The sequence below is a fragment of the Rissa tridactyla genome, chromosome 7 (assembly GCF_028500815.1).
Source record: "Rissa tridactyla isolate bRisTri1 chromosome 7, bRisTri1.patW.cur.20221130, whole genome shotgun sequence".
Classification (NCBI taxonomy): domain Eukaryota; kingdom Metazoa; phylum Chordata; class Aves; order Charadriiformes; family Laridae; genus Rissa; species Rissa tridactyla.
The window spans coordinates 40,190,593-40,211,301 of NC_071472.1; the positions used below are offsets into that span (position 1 = coordinate 40,190,593).

The window sequence follows — 20,709 nt, forward strand, 5'->3', positions numbered from 1 at the left end:
TGTAGGGATCTGACCACTTCCCATTGAAATGCAGCCATTGCTGAGTCAGAGCACAGGAACTCTTTGTTCTCCCTCCAGTGCCCTGATGAAATATAGAGGTTTGAAGCGTCTGCAGCCTTCTGGGTAATGGAACTTGGCTTCTGAGTGCAAAATTTTTAAATCCCAAGGTTCCCAAGTTGGTCACTTTATGACTCATCCCTTATGAGATTTATTGGCTCATACCACAGTTAAGGATGCATTTAAACTCTGAGGGAAGGATCAGATTCATGCCTAACCTAGCATGACTCTGTCCTCTTGAGCAGTAGAAGCCAGTGGCTGGCTTAGGATGGCAGCCAAATGCTGCCGGTGCTTTTGTTGAACTGCTCGAGCAGAGTAAATCTGCCCAGTGCAGTGAGGCTTTTGGCTAGGAGAGGCACATGTCTCTGGGGAGATAAGACAGCTCTGAGGCTTTTTCTGCAGTCATTCATAGCTGTCTTTGCCCAGCTGCCTTGCATTCCCCAAATTCTGCTCTCCTTTGGAGAAACCAGTACTCACAGGATGAGTTTTTAAATGATCTCATTGGTGAGAATGTTAAATTGCTGCAGAGGGGAATCTGTTTGCAAAGTTTTGCATTAGGAGGCAATTATTTAAGAATTGTGACAGCACTAATTACTGGCTGTGTTAATATACCTGCCAACAAGCAACTGTTTAATATGGATCAGAATGATGGAGGGCACCAGAGTTCTCTTCTCGGTGATAGATTATGGGCAATAAATCTTGTCACATCACAAAAGTCAAGGAGGACCTGATGGATTAATTTCCTCTCCACATGTTACTGTGGCAGCAGAAGCTGTGTTTGCTCATTTTCTAGTGATTTGGAGAGGATGCCTGTGAGAGAGAGATCTCTTCTATGCTGGGGAGCATATGGACGTGGAGAGAACATTCAAAATATAAGGTGGATTCTTCAGAGCACTCTCCAGGAACATGACCTTGATTGATTCGAAGAAGAGGAAGATAAGAGTTTGCAGCATTGTTGCAGATGGTAGAAGTGAGATTTGCTACCAGTGCAGGGATTGCTGTCCAGTGAAAGAAGCCCTGTAGCTCTGCCTAATGCTGCTGAGCACAGGCATCAAAACCTTGTGTGTCCAGAGGAACCCAGCTACCTCTTTTCGTTGACACAGTGAGTGAGTGAAGGAGGAGCCTGGGGTTGGGGCCTTTTACAGACTGTCTGGACACATAGCCATTTGTCAGTATAGGGAGCAAGTGGATGTTTCTAGATGCTGAGTGGGATCAGCACGGGCTCTATGCTGGGATGGTGAATGTGCTGCTCTGCACCCTGTCTCCTCATCTGGACTCCCACATTCTGATTCATGCCATAGAATGGCAAGGCAAAACACTTTGTGTGTACAGCTTTCAGGCTTGAAGTAGCTAAAGCTGACTGAAGTGTTGTCATATTACTCTAGAATAGAGGGCAGAGCGCACTGTTTTTGGGGTGGAATGTTGACTTTTCATTAGAAAAGCATGAGGATGAACTTTTCAGAAACATTTGCTCAAAAAACCCATCCTAGTATTGCATCCATCTGTTTGGTATAGGAAACAAAAAAGAAGAGAGGAGATTTCCAATTAAGAAAGAAGAAGAATTATAAGCCATAAAATGTTCCCATGTTTGAAACAGCTCAGTAAATGCATTTGCCTCCAATACGTCTGTGTGTATTTCCCATGATATTCCAGCAAGAGAACTAATTGACGGAATTTACCGAAATTGGGCAGGCCGTTGGGCAGGCACAGCAAGGATTGGACCCTGCAGCTTCTTTGGAGCTCGTGCTCCCATCTGCTCCACAAGGCATCGTGCCTGCTTAAAGGGCACTGCGTCTCAGTGCAGAGCCGGGCCTTCCTACCCCAGCCAAACCCAATGGCTCTGTCCTTGCTTGCTGATTACAAATAACATGCAAAGGTTAATTACATTAGCTTTGTCATTAACAAAGAGTCTTGTGGAAGCATAAGCGATTGACTCAGAAGGAGAGAGCAATGGCAAATGTTCAGATGCCATGCGCTTAGTGCAGTTCTGTGATCACACCGCGCTTTGTGCGGTTGTTTACCTGCAGCAGGAAGGGTAGGCTGGAACAGCAGGAGAGGCTTACCTGGAAATATTTCATGGCCATTGTTCATTCGACATGTCATTCTCAGAGCTGGCTGGTGTGCTGCGTTGTCTATATCTTCCTGCAACCATTCCAGATTTTGTGAAGAGTTTCCCAATGTTTGACAATTAATCTTCTGGCAGTAAGTCTGATGTTCCATAAAAATGTCTCTTGTGACTTGCTGGTATCTGGTAGGTTGCTAGAGTTGCCAATTATGTATTGTTTAAACAATGATGGCAACAATAAATTATATTTTGTATAGGGCAGATTCATCCTGAAGTGTCTTTATGCATTTGGCTAACTATCTGTTTGGGTAACTTCATGTGTTGCTAAATTACAGCTGCTTTGGAGTTGAAAGACAGCAATTGTTTAATGGATTGCTGCAACAGCATGCTGCAGTATAAGGGAGAACGTGAAGGACCATGTGTAATTTAGCTGAAGAACAGGAGCATGTAGGCGATGTTCACCCTGTCCCCCTCTTTGGGGCTGAAAGTGAGACTGGAAAGTGATGCTTTGCGAAATCCTAGGTTCAGTCCTCCGCTGCAGAAGAATGTTCTGCCATGCTTTTAGATCTATCTTTGCTGAGCAGGGTATTCAGAGAGGTGCTTGATCGAAGTTACCATTCCGGGGGCTTCTGCCTGGGCTAAAGGTGTAGGGACGTGCTTTGGGGCCTTGTGACCAGGGTGGACTGCTGGATCCCAAAGCATTGCCGCCTTCTGAGATACACAAACCAACTTCCAAGCACTTAGGAGTCTTGTCAGGTGAAATGTGTGGTGTCCTGTGGGTGGGAACCAGGAGATCGCCTAGCAGGGAGGCCAGGCCTTTGCTGGGAGAAGCTGCAGGAGTGGTACTGTGGCAGGGTTTGACAGAGCAGGTAGGAGTGAAGAACCCAGAGCAGTAGAAAGGAATTGCAAGGATGATTCATAGCTGCTTCTCTGATCCCCAGACAAAAAGATAAGCATAGACTTGTCCGCCTGCTCCCCCATAGAAAGGGCAGTTACAACCCTGAACATCTCAAAACCTGCAAGCTCCGGAGTCGGGAGTGACCAAGTCTGGGCAAACAGCGCTGGTGTCTGTTGGCTTTTCAGTTTGGGCTTTCTATTGCCACGAGAGGAGTAAATTCTTACACTGCGTGAAGGGAAGGGGACAGCAATGACAAAGCACTGCCCACATGGGGTGCCCAGGGAATGACCAAGCCCCAGTGGTTATCTATGGGTCAAATGATATGCGATGCACTTACTGCAGCTCTGTGATGGCTCTGTGCTTTGTGTCGTTGTTTTACCTTATTTAAAACACATGGAGTCTGACTTTGTTAATAGCTCCTGTGCTTTTCTTAAACAAAACATGAGAAGCCAAAGCCTTTCCTGGTTCTCAGTGTCAAATGTTTAATCACAGATGGCAAAGTTGCGGCAGATTCACAGGTGTGTTTGCTTTTATACTGAGAATGCTTTCACAGCAATATCACTTCTGTCTTTTTGTCATGGGGGAATTCAGACCTGTCTTGGTTTTGCTGGCTTTTTTGATTTCTGGACCAACGTACTTTTCTTCTATTGCTTCTTCATCTAGATACACCGAAGCCTTGACAGATCCCAGCTACAAAGGACAGATTCTTACACTGGCTAACCCCATCGTTGGGAATGGTGGAGTGCCTGACACGGCTGCTTTGGATGAAATGGGCCTCAGGAGGTTTCTGGAGTCTGACGGGATCAAGGTAACAGTGGGAAATGCAGAGCTGATCAAAGGATGATGCTAGCAGCCTGAGTGTGTGTGTTTGTGCGAGAGTTTACTGGCACCCTCATAGAAGTTAGAGGGAATCAGTGATACTCAGCCTTTCTTTTTCTTCTTCTGGATACTGCCTTTTGGAGAAATGGTGGCAGGAGATAATCCATCTTGCTTTGTGTACCAGGCCGTGTGCTGCCTGAAAGCAGTGTGTTTCCCATCAGCGATACACATGCTGCAGTTTTTGTGAACTGCTGTCCTGGATGGCTCTTTTTCTACATTCCCTTCTGCCTCATATTTATCTGTGTTTGCCCAGGAATGGTTGCCACAGACAGATCAAATGCCAGTGGGAATGAGAAGTTTCTGTGTGCTGAGACTTTTCTCCATATGCCTGTACTGCCACAAACAGGGAAGGGAGCAGTTGTGTGGAGAAGGCCACATGGACTAGTGCAGGAACATCGCCTGTGGTGACAGGGGATGTTGACTAGCAGCAGGGCTGTGCCCATGCAGCAGTGGCAGTACAGAAAAATGAAAGAAGCCCATGTAATTGCAGACCAGTGAGATGCTTTGTCCTTCCTGAGGTGAAATGACTCTTTTATAAGCTATCTAACTCCACTGGAAAATGGAGTTGACTTTTGAAATGAAATGCCACTTAGAAGTGGAAAGCTTTCTTAAACAACAAAAGTGAATCAAAATAAAACACTTTGTCCTGTCTTAAATTTCCCTTTTCTTTCTAATGAGAAGTGTTTTCTTATGACTTCAGTGCAATTTTTGGTTACCTGGAAGCCTCATTATTCTATGAATTTCTTAGGTAAAATGGCCCAGGTACAATCACGACAGAGTACTGAAGTCTGGGAAGACTCAGGTTTGGTACCGTTCCATTGTATAAGAGCAGCCACGCCGTGTCTGCCTAACCTGGTGTCCTGTCTGGGGTGTGGTTTGCAGCGGAGGAAGAGTGAAAACTCAGAAGTACAGGGCAAGTTCTGAGTGATCCTTCAGTGCAAAAAGACATTTCTTCTCTCGGCAGGTCTCAGGGTTGCTGGTGCTGGATTACAGCAGCGAGCACAGCCACTGGCAGGCTGCTGGGAGCCTGGGAGAGTGGTTGAAGGAGGAACAGGTGAGCAATCTAGGGGTAACTGCATTATGGGAACGGACCTGTATGTACGGGGACAGGGGAAAGAACAGCTGGCTTTGAACCTGTAACCACGCTTCTCCTCAGATGCCTTCACCAGTCTGTACTGGGCTCATCCTATGTTCCTTAGTGCTCTAATTCTTCACCAGTTTCTCTTTTTCAGGGTGCAATGCTATTTCCAAGACCTGTCCAGAAGGAATGTTAATTAAATGGGGATGTTTGGATCTCCATAAAAGTGATACACATTAGATTACGTTCTATTCTCTCATCAAACGTTTCTGTAGTGCTGCTCCTAGTGGTTGACGCGGTTGTAGCCTCCAGAGATGTTTGCTGCCAGAACCCCGCTGGCTTGAAGCCGTGGGAGTCAGGGATGTGTCAATAAACCGTCACTGACTTGTGACAGCTGGGAGGGCTAGGTGCTCATAAGTAAGGCAAAATGGGGCTCAGAAATGAGACAGTTATTTGCCACATGAGCTTTTTATTTTGTGCTTTTTAGTGCAGAAACTAGATTTGAAGAGCTAAACTATTCTGAGTGGGAAGAGGGAGGAGAGGCAGAGCTGGAGGTGAGGCAGCCTCGGGAATAGTGCTGCTAGGAGCCAGAGCTCCATAAATGAGGACATATTCTCAGCAAAGTGATCCGGCTGCCCTCGTCCTCTGGCTTAGCTGCTTGGTCTCTAACTTATCCTTCTCTTGGGATTTCTTCAGGTGCCTGCACTGTACGGGATTGACACCAGAATGCTCTCCAAATTAATTCGTGAGAAGGTATGATCAGCTCCCCTTGATCCAGTTGCTTTAACCTTGCTATTGCTGGGCCCTTTTGCTAACAGTGCAGCAAACCTGGCCTATCAGTGCTACTGCTGGGCCGCCTTCACCTCAGGTGCTGCTCAGGTCACTGGGCTCTTCCAAAGGCTCTGTGTCTTCTGCACAGCTGAGGCAATGCTCTGATCCCAGGGAGCCCCCTCTCTTTGCCTTAGCTCTGGCTTTCCTGTTCTATGTAAGTGAACCAGCATGAGCTGGTGTAAATGAAAGGCCTCAGGTGGATGTGTCAGACATCACAGGTGGTAGTGTCAACTACTTGTTGCCTCAGATAGTAACAGTCAGAAAGAGCAGCAACTCTGTGAGATATTGTGGGTAACAGCTCACAGACAGCACCCTCTTTGGTCAGTGGAAATTCTCCTGCTTCTCAGAGACAAAGGAATGCCTATGATAACTTAAGATGGATTTCTAACTCAGGCTGGTTTTCTTTGGCTGAAGCCTGTTATTATTTTTAATAGTCATTACTTTTCTCTGGTTTCCAAGCGCCGACAATTGAAGGACACCAGCAGGATTATGTTACCGAGTGGAGGTTAATGTTAAGGTCCATTTCACACTTGCTAAAACGGTGATCAAAGCCAGTCTGAATGTAAATGTGCCTTGGAGGCTTTTCTTTTGTAATGGATTATTTGAAGCTGCCCTTTTCTTTAGGTGATCACTTTGCAGTCTGCAGTCCAAGCCCACCCTCCCTTTCATTCCACAGAGCAAAATATCAGCAACCCAGCTTGAATAGAGGAATATTTGTAGAAATGAGTTTTTATGGGAAGACAGGGTGTTGTCCTGCTCTTATGGACAGCAGACAAGTGCAGCTTAATACAATAGAAAATGGCAATACATTTTCTGCTTTCTGGAGACATACTGTTTAATGGATCAGGGTTCCTTTCATCCAAAGTAAATACGCTTTCAATGTTTATCCTGTAACTTAGCAGTGTATGTTAGTAATGCCCATTATACTGGGACTCTGAGTGGTATTGGTTTATGGCTTTTAAAATTGTGCATAATGTAGCCTTTTCTCCCAGTCTTCTGAGCTTGAAAAAAGCAGCTTATTTCACTCCATGTCAGTTTATAAATTGGGGGTGAGAACCGGGCTTCATTATGATAAAGGCAGAAACGAGCAGTGGCTTGTTAAATTGGACTCTAAAGGTAAACGCAGGGCACCATTTGGCTGAATAACTTGTGAGCCAGGTAAGACACGGGGTTCCTGTTTGAGAGCAATGGGTTTAGGGCTTTTCCGTCAGCATTTGTGGGACTGACTGCGTGGTGGCACTCAGCAGTTTCTGTGCTTCCCAAGAACCTGACTTAAGATGGTGCGACCTCTTCAGTTCTGCTCCACACGAAGCAGCCTGGCGTAGCTTTTGGTGTAGGGTGCTACTCAAGAGAGGATGTCAGACACTGTTAAAAGCAAACTTCTGTCTTTAAAACTTACCCTTAGTAGTGCGCATGGCAGTGCAAGATGCTGGCTCTTTCTTGCCTTAGGAAAGTGGCAAGGATACTTCAGGTATGGCCAACCATGGAAGTATCTCAGGGAAGTATCGCTAAACCCAATGAGCAATGCTGGTGTGCATACTGGTCTGATATCCACAGGGCGGCCTGAGTTTAACATGGTTTATCGTGAAAGCGTTGTGGATTAAAAGTTTCAACAAAGCATTGACGAACTCTGTTTTTGTTTTCCCTTGGAAAAAGTTCTTGAAATCCTTCAAAAGTCCTGTATCACACACCCTGTCCCCACGCTGAGAAGAGGTTAACCCTAGGTTAATCCCACTTATTCCAGGAGCGGGGCAAAGCCAAAACAGGGATTTTTCCGCTGAGAACTTTAATGAGCAGAAGGTGGAGAAGGATACACTGCTGGCAGAGCAAGAGTGTCCTAGCTTCTGCGAGGTGGTAAGAGCACTAAGGACAGAGCTTGCTGGAAGTGATTTTTTTTTTTTTTATTTTTTTTTTTTAACAGCTTATTCAGAAAAGAGCTGTGCTGCCCTGCCTCCTGCATGGCTTTGCCTTTCCCCAGCTCTGCTGCCTTGTAGCTGGCCACAGGAGGTGACTGAAGACCTCACAGGGGGTTTCCAAAACCAAAAAGCTTCAGACTGCTTTGTGGATTACTCCCAGATCTACACAGCCATTATCTGGGGATCTGAATTCTGATCCTCTTGGAAGGCAACCCATTTTACTGTCACTAGACAGCTTGCCAAACTGCCTATTAACAAATTTTACTGCTGACAGTGCCTTTCCCCTGAATGAAGGATTCTAAACAGATTTTTGATACCGTCGTAGGCTTGTAAACTTCTGAAGATGCTAGAAATGGTTATAAGCTGCCAAGAAACCATCTCTAAACAGCTGTTCCAGTTGCTGTGCCTGTCAGCACCTTGTCCCAGTGTTCACAGCTTCCCTTTTGCTCATGCTTTGTTGTTTACTGGTGTATTTCCACAGGGCACGGTACTTGGGAAGATTGAATTTGAAGGTCAACCCGTGGAGTTTGCAGACCCAAATAAGCAAAACTTAATTGCAGAAGTTTCAACAAAGGTGAGAAGTTATTCTGTAGTCCCAGGGCTGTATGCTCCAGGTAGTAACTGCTCCCCATTTGCTCTGGGAATTGTCCAGGCTTTCTAAACAAACAATTTGGGCACCTTTTCTAGACCAACCACCTTTCCAGACCTTTGAAGGGCTGTCTTCTCAACATCAGCCTCACAGAATCCCTGTGGCTCCTTAGGTGCACTGTTGAAGATGTAAAATTAGCTGTGTTGAGCAGTATGTAGTCTGAACAGTACTCTGATCAGAGGATTGTGTGTTACAAAGACAGGACTGAAGAAATATTGAGCATATAGTTAGATTTAGTATATGGTGGATGTTTTCAAACACAAGAGGAAATGATAAACAGAATGGTTGCTTTCCTTAGATAAATATCAGCAAAGCTCACAATAACATTTGATATTCTGTGTTCAGGCATAATTTTGTTGACGTGATTCCAGAAGATATTTATAGATTTCAAAAAGAGACCAACTTAGGAATCCTCTGGATCTAATATTAGTGGCACTAGCTGTTTGTTTGTAGGTATGTACAGAACAGCAGTGAGGTTTGTACTCTTAGCTGGGCGTGCAAACTATGTTCAGGCACAAGCTGAGGAGAACACTAAAAATCACAAACATGTAGCAAACCAGGCCCGTATTAAAAATAGGACCTATTCTTTTTCCAATGCAAGGGCTAATGTCTTAAATTGTGGACCCTTTGGGGATTTAATTGTGGGATAAAGAGTGCCTTGAGTGCTTAATCCCATGGGCTGAAGTGAGAACTGAGCGTACGAGTCCCTTTTACAAATTCCATGCTCACTGTGGTGTTTGCAGCTCCATCAAGATCAGTGAGGCTGTGGAAGAGCTCTGCAAATAGTTGCTTGTCTACTGTTCTGCACACAGGCTGGTGTGTTGGTGTGACAGGTGCAAAGTAGTCCTGAGTAGACTGCTCAGTGAGCAAGCGGGACTTTGAAGCGCAGTCTCCAGCCAGGCTTGGATTTACAGTAGTAACTGGTTACCTGGGATGCCATTGGAATACATAGGCCACCAACTCATGCCAGTGCCTCCTCTGTATTTTGAGTCAGGGCCTTGTCGCTACACAGAAGGATGGCAGTTGCTTACCGAGGTTGTGATCTGTGATTGCAAGATGCAGGTGGAGCCATTTTGAGAAGTAACTCAGAAGTAGGTAAGGCTGCTGATGCTAAACTCTGCAATTACTAAGACAGAATTACTGTAAAGATGCTGCAGATAGCTTCTAAAAGGGAGATATAATAAGATTAACGGAGCTTTGGTGGTTTCATTATGTTTATAACTTCATTTTATAGGCTTAAAAAGCAACATCACAAATAAAGCTGTAAATGAAGTAAGCTGTTCAATGTTGGTAATTACTGGACATGATAATCTATCTGTTGCCAAAGAGCTATTTTCATGTAAATCAGGATACAGTAAGATCAGGAATCTGCTTATCAGTTGTACATTAGGAGTGATTGATTTTTTTATTATTATTTCCCCCCTTCTCCCCCCCGGCCCTTCTTTAGATGCTAGTGGTATATACTTTGTTTGCTAACACTGCCTGTACAGGGCAGGGAATGTAGAAAACTGCCAGTATTTTGCAGGAACTTTTGTCGGAGATAGATTTTGGTGCGTGTGATGGTCAGAGTCCCAGTGCAGATGAGAGGTATTTAACTACTTGAAGCTAAAAGGTCCCTTCTATCCACACATACAACCTCACATGCTCTTTTTGTTCTCAGCACTGTTGCCAGCAGAGTCTCTGCTCTCCCTGACTGCTGGCTCGCAGCCTTCCCACATCATCCTTTCAGACTGGGAGAGTGTCTTACAGGCTGTGCAGTGAACAGATGAGGGAAATCCTCTGGCTTTAGAAGGAATATGTGTTAACAGTTCTGGGATCCAGTTCCCAGTCTGGTTTCAATCTAGACATGCTCTTGGCCAGATGCAGGGGTCAGTGCTCTGCGGTACAGCAGAATAATAAGTGTGAGAAGGGTTGTGAAGACAGCAGCACCTAAAATCAGTCCTTTGCTGAAGGAAATGGTGTAACAAATCATAGCCTAATAATTGGACAGGGAAGAATTTTGAGAGTGCGGTAACTAAAGAACCTCAAAGCAATAAGTACCTCAGAACAACCCTCTCTGGTCATTAGAACAGCCAAGGAGAACTTTTGAGGGAGGTTGTTGCTTCATAATGTTTTGCAGGTTTTTAAGTATGGATGTTGTGAGGAACTGAGAGGTCTCCAAAAGCCCTTTTAAAAAGGAGAGTGAGTTTTTCTTAAGGGAATCTGGCACACTAAGGCATTAAGGCAGTTTCTGTGAGCACTGGGCACCCTTCTTGAGATTTTTGAAACCCATTTCTCAGAAGCCTGAAGGACAGCAGGTAGAAGACCCATACAGTTCCTGTGCATTGATACAGTTCCACCATGGACTGGGGAAGTAGAATCCACCTGTGTTGGTGACTGTGAAGATATTATTAGATTTGATGTCAAATGCAGCTTCATATCAGAAGTCTTAGGTGATCTAACAAGACCCATTTTCAGTATGATTTCCATTCTCCTCATTCTCAAAAAGGGATTGTGGGGTACTTTGCCATCTGATTGTGTAGTGTGAACTATGAGATACGTTCCGATACAAAAAAAATCTTCTTTCAACGTTACACAGCAGGAACTGCACAGCAGTGGTAACACGAGTGGCTCTGTGCTGAGCCATGTCCTCAAAGGTGGTTTAGGGACCATTGGTGGTTCATGTGGTGCAGCTTGAACCCTTGTAAGGAAGGGAGGTGGCTCCTTGCATCCCGTCACTTCCATCCTTGCTCCTGACATGGCAGTGTGTCACTCCTGATGAGGATCAGAGCTGTCCTTACAGAGGATGTGCTCTTGCATCCTAAAAATGTCTTAATCTTTGAGAAGATAAAAGTTAAAACAAGAACTGAGTTAGGATAACATAGAGGGAGGAGTTGTAATATTCTGCTAATAAACTTCATCTTGAGTTCCCTGTAGGGGGGATATTTTTCCTTCTGGCTGGTCGTAATCCTCCTATGAAAAGATTCAGTCCATCACCCAGCACTGGGAATATTGGGCATGGATTTTAGCATCTTTTCATAAAGGGGACCAGCTGTGAAATATGAATACCAGGGAAGCTGATTGAAAGGGAGTTTCTTAGTTTACAAAAAAAAAAGAGACTTTTTTTTTGGTGGTGTATTGCACAAGAAAAAAGCCACTTTGGATAAAGTACACTTACCAGTATCAGCTTCCAGAAGCTGACCATAACTGAAGGTAAGCACAGAGTTTGTTTTTAGAACGAAGAAGGCTGCTGTACGTGCTTATTGATGAATAACGTCCCAGCCTGGTGCTACCTGCAGTCACGTAACAAGTGAAATAATTGCTTATTATGGAAGCTGTCCATAAATAACCTTGCATGAGGGCTCCGGCTGTCTGTCAGTGTGTCTGCATGTGGCAGTATCAAGGCCTGTGTAACATGAGGTGGTTTGACTTCACTGTCTTCCATGCTGGTTGCGACCAATAGGTAAGTGGGTGTGCAAAGCATAGTGGTACGGATTTGGGACTGGTGGCTGTTTATTTTGTGGAGTAGGGAAAGGAACAGCAGCTGGAAAAGGAGGAGAAACGTTTGATATGTAAAACTGACAGGTCTGTATGAACACAGGTCATTGGCAGTGGCCTACTTGGCCTGGTCTGTACTGCTGTGATGCGCTGAGGTCAGGCATGGGATATCTCCAGCTGTGCTATGCTTTGGTCTTACTGGGACTGGGGGGTCAGGGTGGTGTTTAATGTGGTGGACCTGTAGCCAGTGTGAAGTAGCCTTGATCCACTGGCATCAGCAGGATAACTTCACTTCTTCAGCTGAAAATCACTCACTGTGTTTCTGGCATTTCTCTTGGGCTGCAATAATCTGTGAGAACTGGCTCGCTGCTTCACTGCTAGTGAGGTGAAATACAGGAAAAAAGCTTGTAATTAGCTATGGAAACAAGTAATTTCTTAGGAATTGCTGTTGCTGCTGTAATCAACAGTATATAAAAGAGAGTTGGAACTTTGACTTTCACAGAAAAATGAAGGAAGCGCTAATGTCTGCAGTACTTACGGAGATTTCCATGTAAATTGATTGTTAAGTACCAGCTGCTGTGTGTTGGTGAAAAGTTGTTCTCCTCTTCCCTGTGTTTTGGGGGCAGGGGATGATCTGTCATTTATGGCATGGTCTGTCTTTTTATAGGAAGTCAAGGTTTATGGCAGAGGGAACCCAATTAAAGTTGTAGCTGTGGACTGTGGGTTGAAGCACAATGTTATCCGTCTGCTGGTAAAGGTAGGTCAGTGCTTTATGTCCTTCATCTCTTGTTTTGCTTTGCTAAAAGCCTCGCCTGAATTCACTAGCCTTCCTTCCACCTGGACACATCCATTCTAGTAGCAGTTTCCCCCCTAAAATGAGGTACAATGTTTAGGATGATTTTTATGGACTGGGAGGTGTTTTCTGAACACGGTACGCTGTATTGAGGGTGTAAGGAAGACGACCTGTGCAGCAACTTCTCAGCCATGAGAAGAATTCCTAGAATGTGAGCTTTAAAAAGACAAGGCACAGTTTCTCTAAAGAACGACCAAGGAAGGTCAACCCAACATTGTAAAAAATAAATAAACGGGGAAAAAAATTCAAAGTGAGAGTGGTGAATGGCTGACATGGGTCCGGAGAAGTTGTGGAATGCCCGTTCTTGAAGATACTGAAAACTCAGCTGACCAATGCCCTCAGGAACCTGCCCTAAAGTTGATGTTACCCCTACTTTGAGCAGGGAGTGGACCAGATGATGTCCTGAGGGCCCTCCAGCCTGAGTTATTCTTTAATTCTATGATTCTGTGAAAATCTTTTCCTGTTGTTAGCGCAGTGGCGTAGCAGTCCTTGCTTCTCTAGGCACGCAGGAGGAAGGAATGTGGTGTCCTCTCATTCTCTAGATGTACAGGGTTTCCCTGTTTTTGTTTCTTAGTTAATGTGGATGTTCATCCCATTTTTGATGTGCAGAACTATTTCTGGCACGTCATAGGACGAGGCTGTGAAGCCTCACTTTAGCAGTTAGGATGAATGCATCATGTAAAAGTGAACATGTCTTACGTGTGTGCATACACACTTATTTTGCATTCCATTACTAAGTTTTGATCTCATTAGTGAATTTCAGACAAACTTGAAAAACACTGAGACGGCTCAAAGAGACTAAGTCTACCAGTTTTGTGAAATTAACCTGGGCAGATAGTGGAGAGAAGTGTCGTTACTGTCCTTGGCAAAGGAATGACTGAAATCCAAACTCACCCTCTGGGACGTGAGAGCGTGGGAACAACCTCTTGACACAAATTCATTCATTCCTCTCCTCCCTTCATGTCTTGTTCCCTTGACTTTTTCCCAGCGAGGTGCAGAAGTGCATTTGGTTCCATGGGATCATGATTTCACCAGCATGGAGTATGATGGGCTTATAATTTCCGGAGGTCCGGGGGATCCCATGAAGGCCCAGGAGGTGATTCAGAATGTCAGAAAGGTACAGTGTAATAGCCATAGGCCAATTATTCTTGTTTATTTTTCTCTTTAAGTGCCTGAAATCTAAACAGTTGGTTGCACTAACATTACGGACCAAATGTCATTCGTCCATTTCAGCTGCCTGGGATATTCCTCATCTCGTTCCACTGGAAGTGGTCTCCAGACCAGTATTTACAATAAGGCTTTTCAGACCTTGGTGAATAATACATAGTAACCATGATTACCACGATTACATTACTGGTGCCTTAAAGTACCCTGTGCTCCTTTAGGACCTCTGTGACCTTATGAAAGAACAGCCCTGATCTCAACAGTGCTCCCATTTGAAATAATGTCATGCACTAGACGGCTATGGTGCAGCGTCGTTGCTTAGTCCCCTCCAGTAGACCGAGACACCAAGTTGTGCTCTGAGGTTTCCCTTTGACGCAGAGGAGAGGAGGAAACTTTCCTTTATAGGCTGTTGCCACCCCTGCATTCAGCTTTTTCCCAAGGCTGTGTGGCTGCTGTGAGGGAACTAGCATGGTTTATGCTGGAATTGCTGAACAGAGACACTCCAGTATCTCTTGAAAAGTTTTCTGTTTCAGGTCCTGGAGAGTAATCGCCCAGAGCCGTTATTTGGAATTAGCATGGGGAGTCTAATTACTGGAATAGCAGCCGGAGCTACTTCCTACAGGATGCAGATGGCCAACAGGTGCGACAGCTCTTCTGCTTCCCGGGCCCAGATAGACCAGCTCAGCACTGCAAAAGGCCACAGATCACCAGTGCTTTGCTCTCGAATGCCTTGACGGGAGCTAGCATGGCAGTAACGTTACTTCTTCATTACAGCCATTCTCCTTGCCTTTAATTTAAACTGCCATGTCATGCATTGCTTTTTTTGAGGGTGTTTTGAGAGTACGTGATGTAATAGACCCCCATCAAACTGAAAGATAGCAAAGTTTCTCCTAGGATTTACCGTTTTGAGATTGGCTGCCAGTATTGAACAGCTACTCCTGGACTGCTACATATAGCCCCACAGTTATCAGCTCCTCCTAATTGTGGCATTTGGACACATCTAGCACTTCTGTCCCCTGTTCTCTGATCCTTTCTCTTTCAGAGGACAGAACCAGCCTGTCCTCAATGCAGTGAATGGACAGGCTGTCATCACTGCTCAGAACCACAGTTATGCCATCGACAGCTCTACCCTCCCGCCTGGCTGGGCGCCTCTCTTTGTGAATGCCAACGATCAAACGAATGAGGTGAGCTCATGCTTTCCAGATACCTGCACGTGGTGAGTGAAGGCTCACTGCCTTCACTGTAGTGAGTGAAGGCTCTGTCTCACTTTATTTCACCTCCTGGAAGCTTGCGATCAGATTACAATTAGCTATCAGGACTAAACTTGATGATCTACTTTACGGGGGGCCCTGCCTTACACCCCAAAAGAGGGTGAACCATTACCACTGTTCTCCATACTAGCCCAAAGTGTAGGATGGCAACAGTGACCTTCTGATTTCCCTTGAACGGCTGCCTTATTAACGTCTGTGATTTCCCTGCCATTAGTGGTGCTCGCTCAGTTACCGTTGTCTTAGGGCTTGTGCCGCAGGTGCGCTAGCCTGTGACGCTGTTTTGTTGTGTTGGTTTTGTGTTGCCTGCACAGAAAAGGAATATTATTGCAGTCTAATTTAGTCTGTTATTGTAAATAGAATTCCAAGGTCTAAAGTCATGATCCAGAGGGAGGCGGTTACCTCAAGAAAACAACTTACAGGACATAAGGTAGAGGTCTCGTGTCAAGTGACATCCATGTAGGGAAAAAAACTTTTAAAAATGCCTGGCCTCTGGTAGTTCACAGCTGAACACAGCAAAGCATAGGAAGGAAAACAATATCCCATATTTGCTCAGCTCAGTTTTGAGGTCAGACAGACACTGAGACAGATCTCGGGTTTTGTAATTACCCATTTTAAATCTTGTCCATTAGGCCCAGTGTTGTACAAGTCAGTGAACTGTCTCCACGATGCTTCTTGTCCATGCGCGGCTCAGGGGACATTGGAGTGGTAGCAGAAAAGCAAGAGGCTCACTGTCTCAGATAAGACATTGGTTGAAGACTGGGAATGAAACAGAAGTTAATTTGTCAGCCCCTAGAAACACCCCACTCCTTTGGCCTTCAGTGCTTACAGGGCTGAGGCGTGGGTTTCTGTTCTTTTGCCTGCTGGCAAGGAGGCATCTAAGATGGTTGTTTTTATTCCTGCAGGGAATTATGCATGAGACCAGACCGATTTTCACTGCACAGTTCTACCCAGATGCCAATCCAGGGCCAAGAGACGCAGAGGTATTGTATGAGAATTGATCTGGGCTTGCGTTCAGGTGGCGTAAGGAGTGCAGATATGTATCAGCTACAGTGGCGAGTCTTTATGTTGCTGATGGTCCTAAATCTTGCTTTTGGAAATGTTGGGATCCTAACAGAGGGCCTAGTTACGCGTCAACTTGTGTCTGCTTAGCTTGATCCACAGCTAATTACAATCAGCATCAAGGCATCTATTGACTTCTGTGTGCTTTGGATCAATGATTCCATTCATTAGACGTGTATGCTTTGAGTCCTGGTGGGATTATTTGTGTCTTGGAAGTTACTGAAGTGCTTAAGCCTTTGCAGGATTGGGCTCAAATCTCTTGTACCTGGGGTGATTGCAAAAGGAAAAGGATTTTATCTTAACAGAAAAAAATACTAGCCAGATGCTTTGTAATAAAATCATTAACTTTCTGATACATTTTAGTTCCACTTTCAAATTTTATAATTACTGTAGAGTTATGTAAATGGATTCATACTTCTTCACTCTGGTTCTCCTAAGTGAAATGAAATTTTAATCCCCCATCTGTGACTTCGCACAAATTCTATAACAACTGGTTGCGTAGTCAGAGAGTATGACTAAGCAGCAACAGGGGATGTGGAAGGCAGAGGAGGCATGTCTGGACATAAATAAACTGTTTAGCATTTCTTGAGAGAGGAAGATGGAAGAATACATAGAAGTACTTATTTTAATCTTAATTTGATGATGTTGATTAAACCTGCAAGTAAATCTCTTGATATGAAGAAGTTTCCTAGCAATCTGATTGACTAGTGAATCTCAGAGAACTGAAAGCACCCCTCAGCTGTGTCTTTTCCAAGGCTGTGCACTCCCACTGCTGGGATGGGTTTGATCAAATAGTGCCTCTCCTGTGAGGCTCATGGGACCCATCCCTACGTCTTCCCTAGGGGACTCCCCGCAGGCAGCTGCAGGGGCCATGAGGGGAGAAGCTCTGCAAGCGTGGGGTCAAGCGAGGTGCCCGTCCCCTCTCTGCAGCACCTGTGTGCCGGCGGTGGTCGCGCTGCCGCCCCTGCCTGGCCCGCCTGGAGAGCTTTTCTCAGCTGATCTGGGATCTCCTCTGGAAGGGCAATACTGATTTAGCACAACTGATGTTTGTATGTACCTGTTCAGGTCCCAGCTCTGTAGCAGGCTCCATCCAGGTGGTTCCCCTGAGCTAGTTAAGTGTATGGGCTTCTGTATTTTAGCTTTTAATGCAAGCTCATTCATTACACTGCCAGCCATACACAAGCAGAGCACGCAGACATGATTGATAAGTGTTTTCTTCCTGATATGACCTCACTTTCCTGAATGCAGCTTTGTCAGATATGTCAAAGTTAAATAAATTTCAAATAATGATCCCATCTTCTCTGGTGGTGTAAATCTGCCTTCTGAAGGCAGCAGAGCAGAGTTGATAGCTTGAGCTCGCAAATGGCCTGCCTTTTCCTCCTTTGCTTCATGTTTATTTAATTCCACTTTATTAAATACATGTGTTTATTTTTCCTAGTTCCTGTTTGATTCATTTATTTCACTGATTAAGAGAGGGAAAGGCACTACCGTTTCTTCGGTCCTGCCCAAGGCTGGAGCAGCAGCTTCCAGAGTGGAGGTGAGTGTAGAGGTACTCATTCCTCGTGCTTCTCGGTGAGGCAAGGAGCCAGTTAATTCCTGTGGAACCCAGGGCACAAAATGGCACAAAAAGCTGGCCATGGAAGTCAAAGGAGGCTTCCCTTACAAAAGCCTGTCAGCCGCCTGTCTCACATTCATGGGGCGTCTCTTGTGTTATTAACTCCCTTTTCTTTGAGAAAGTTTTAAGATCTGATGTTTCGTGTATTTTTCCTTTGTAGTTCTCCCAGGCAGGGCACTCTCATAGCACTGCATGAGGTGCCCTGGGGTAATCTGACCATGAGACTTCGTGCTAGCAGCATAATGTTGATGCTCAGTTGCTTAGCAAATAAGCCTGAAATTCCTAACGTGAGCTGAATTTCATACAGTTCTGCTATCTTAGAAGGCAGCTGGACTTTGTGGGCAGCCAAAGTGAGGCATGGTTGTCTATAAGCACTTGATACAATTAACACGTTTATTGTATACCCTATGCATAAATCATGTGTTTCTCTAACCAGAGATAGATGGGAGAAGTCCACTAGAAATGTTCTTAGAAGTAAAACTGCAGTGGTTTTGGAGGTGACTCTTCTCTTTTTAGAACTTATGTTTTGTAATTTGGGGATGTTTAGTGCTGTACAGTCTCTGGTATTTCAACATCTGCTACCATGGGACTGATTTTTTTTTTTTTTCATGCTGTTTGACACTTCTAGGTCTCCAAAGTTCTCATTCTAGGATCTGGGGGTCTGTCGATTGGCCAGGCAGGGGAATTCGATTACTCTGGATCCCAGGCTGTGAAAGCCATGAAGGTGAGAGGATACTCTGCAAGTACTAACCTAATGCAATTTACTTTCCCTTCTCCCAGCTATCTATGATTATCCAGCTATGGTATCAGTGGGGCAGGGAAGCTGGTGAGAATAAATGACTGTCGGCGTTTAGGAAACTTTTTTTTGGTTTGTGAATTTGTCGGTTGAGTGATGTGAGTTAACCACTCGCAATTATCTTCTGAAGAGAGACATTCTCAAGGTTTCCATTGCAGTCTTCAAGCAGTTTGTTATCTGTGATGTGTGACTGTCACTCCAGGCTTGTCATATTGAATGAAAGGAAGAGGAGGAATAGGGTCAGCTACACCTGAGCTGAAATTATGGGAACTTTTGTGATATGCCAACGCACTGCAAGGTGGACAAATAATATCAACAGCTGAAAGGTTGGCTGTTATCAAGTCTGTTACGCAAAAGATTGTGAACCCCTTATCGAGGCAGTTTTTCTGAATGGTATTTATTTTAAATAGGATTAGCTTTTAAAAGTTCATGTATGCCAAGTTTTGTTTCCAGAATAGATTCATAATCTTGAAAGGAATGAATGAAAAGTTGTTCCTTTGGATGAATTTTGTCCAGTAAACTTATTAGCTGGTTTCTGATGTTCCCTTTCTGGAGACTGGAGAGCTGTATTATTCTGAAGCAAGCAAAAATGCACGTGGACCTCTGGACATGCCTGAGAAACGCATGCATTTAAAACAGTGCTTGTGCTGAAGCATCCTGTGCGGTGTACTCACATGGTGGGTTTCGGGGTATAATTTCCTAATTGAAAACTACCCAGTTTGGGGTCATTTGTCTAAATCCAAAATACGTTCTAAAAGGATTTTATCTCTTCTTTCCCTTCCCTGTTCCACACATTTCCAAGGAAAGTGTGCTTCAGTGAAAAAAATCCAACTTTTCATGGGGAAAAAAGGTCAGCAGAAATTTACAGCCAGTCTTTAAGGCTGTAGTTTAAGTTATCAAAGGAAGGAGAAGAAATGTTATCCAATACCTGAACTGAGCAGTCAGAGCTCTGAGTGAGAATCCCACTGCTCCAGGTGAGCTATGTATTTGTTCCCCCAAAAAAATGGGTCACGTGATCACAAATTTTAAACAAACACAGAAAAACCTATGACATTTTCATGCTTATTGGGAAGTGGGGAAAAATAGCAATTTCTATACTGTTCCCAGCGACACTTCCATAGCATTTGCTCGAGGAATGGCTGACTCAGGCTGCAAACCTTTTTCCTGTTTCTTTTTATGCTTTTTTTAGTATCATCCCAGTTCCTGTTTTTAGTGAGTCATCATTGTTGTTTCTTAACCTCCGCAACTTCCATATAGCAAATCTTTCTCTTAAAATGTATTTTGCATCTATGATTAGCATTGTTTGCAAATGGTTTGTTTGTTTGTTTGTTTGTAGAAGTTTATTGCCTTACAAAAAGGTGATAGAGATTAGAACAAGTTCCTGTAAAAATAAGGCCACAGCCTTTGCAATTCCCAGTTCACCTTTTCAACAAAGCGGTAATGCATTGTTCTTTATCTGCTTGTGGCTGATGTGTTTTTTTAAGCTTGACCACATTCTGGTCTCATCATTATTAGCAAAACTTTGTTGGCTTCCTCATTCCACACTAATATTTCGAGAGTGAGGAGAGATGATCTGCCCAGCTCTGACTCAGCCCTTTCTGGTATTGAGCAAACTGTAGTGAATTCCTGTCTGTAGCCAGGAGGGTGGCAAAGCTCCTGTTGGTATAGCAGGAAACATACACGCTTCATTGTCACTCTATCTCAATTTCTCATGTGTGACAGAGAAAAAACAGTGTGAAGTTTTGGCTAACCTTTGTCTTGCATATAGAGGCAGAGCTCATCTTTTAGTATGTGCAGTATAAAATAATAAGGTTATGGGACATGATTTTTTTAAGTGATAACACCAGGAAAATTGAAGTATCCTTATGGAAAGTCAAAACCAAAAATGTATTCTTGTACTGTTACTAGTTGGTACAAAAATCTCAGAACTACCTGGACACCCATCGTCAAAGACCTACTGCTTGTCAAGAAAATCTTTTTTGCATTGTCACTTTTAGTCTGCTTTCCAAGAGAAGACAGACATGATTATGCTGGAGTTTGTTCCTGTCTCCCCTGTGTAATTCATACATGTTTAAAAAAAAATTTCAACCAAATTTTTCAA

General features: G+C 44.3%; 1 protein-coding gene across 1 annotated transcript in view; it reads left to right on the forward strand.

Annotated features, from left to right (window-relative positions):
* CPS1 (carbamoyl-phosphate synthase 1) overlaps nt 1-20,709 on the forward strand; it is a 108,041-nt gene that overhangs the window by 25,827 nt on the left and 61,505 nt on the right. The window contains exons 5-15 of the mRNA XM_054207993.1: nt 3,684-3,828; nt 4,864-4,953; nt 5,674-5,730; nt 8,206-8,298; nt 12,518-12,607; nt 13,692-13,820; nt 14,401-14,507; nt 14,910-15,051; nt 16,041-16,118; nt 17,636-17,734; nt 18,441-18,536. Coding sequence (XP_054063968.1) covers nt 3,684-3,828; nt 4,864-4,953; nt 5,674-5,730; nt 8,206-8,298; nt 12,518-12,607; nt 13,692-13,820; nt 14,401-14,507; nt 14,910-15,051; nt 16,041-16,118; nt 17,636-17,734; nt 18,441-18,536 — 1,126 coding nt within the window. The remainder of the gene's footprint in view (nt 1-3,683; nt 3,829-4,863; nt 4,954-5,673; nt 5,731-8,205; nt 8,299-12,517; nt 12,608-13,691; nt 13,821-14,400; nt 14,508-14,909; nt 15,052-16,040; nt 16,119-17,635; nt 17,735-18,440; nt 18,537-20,709) is intronic.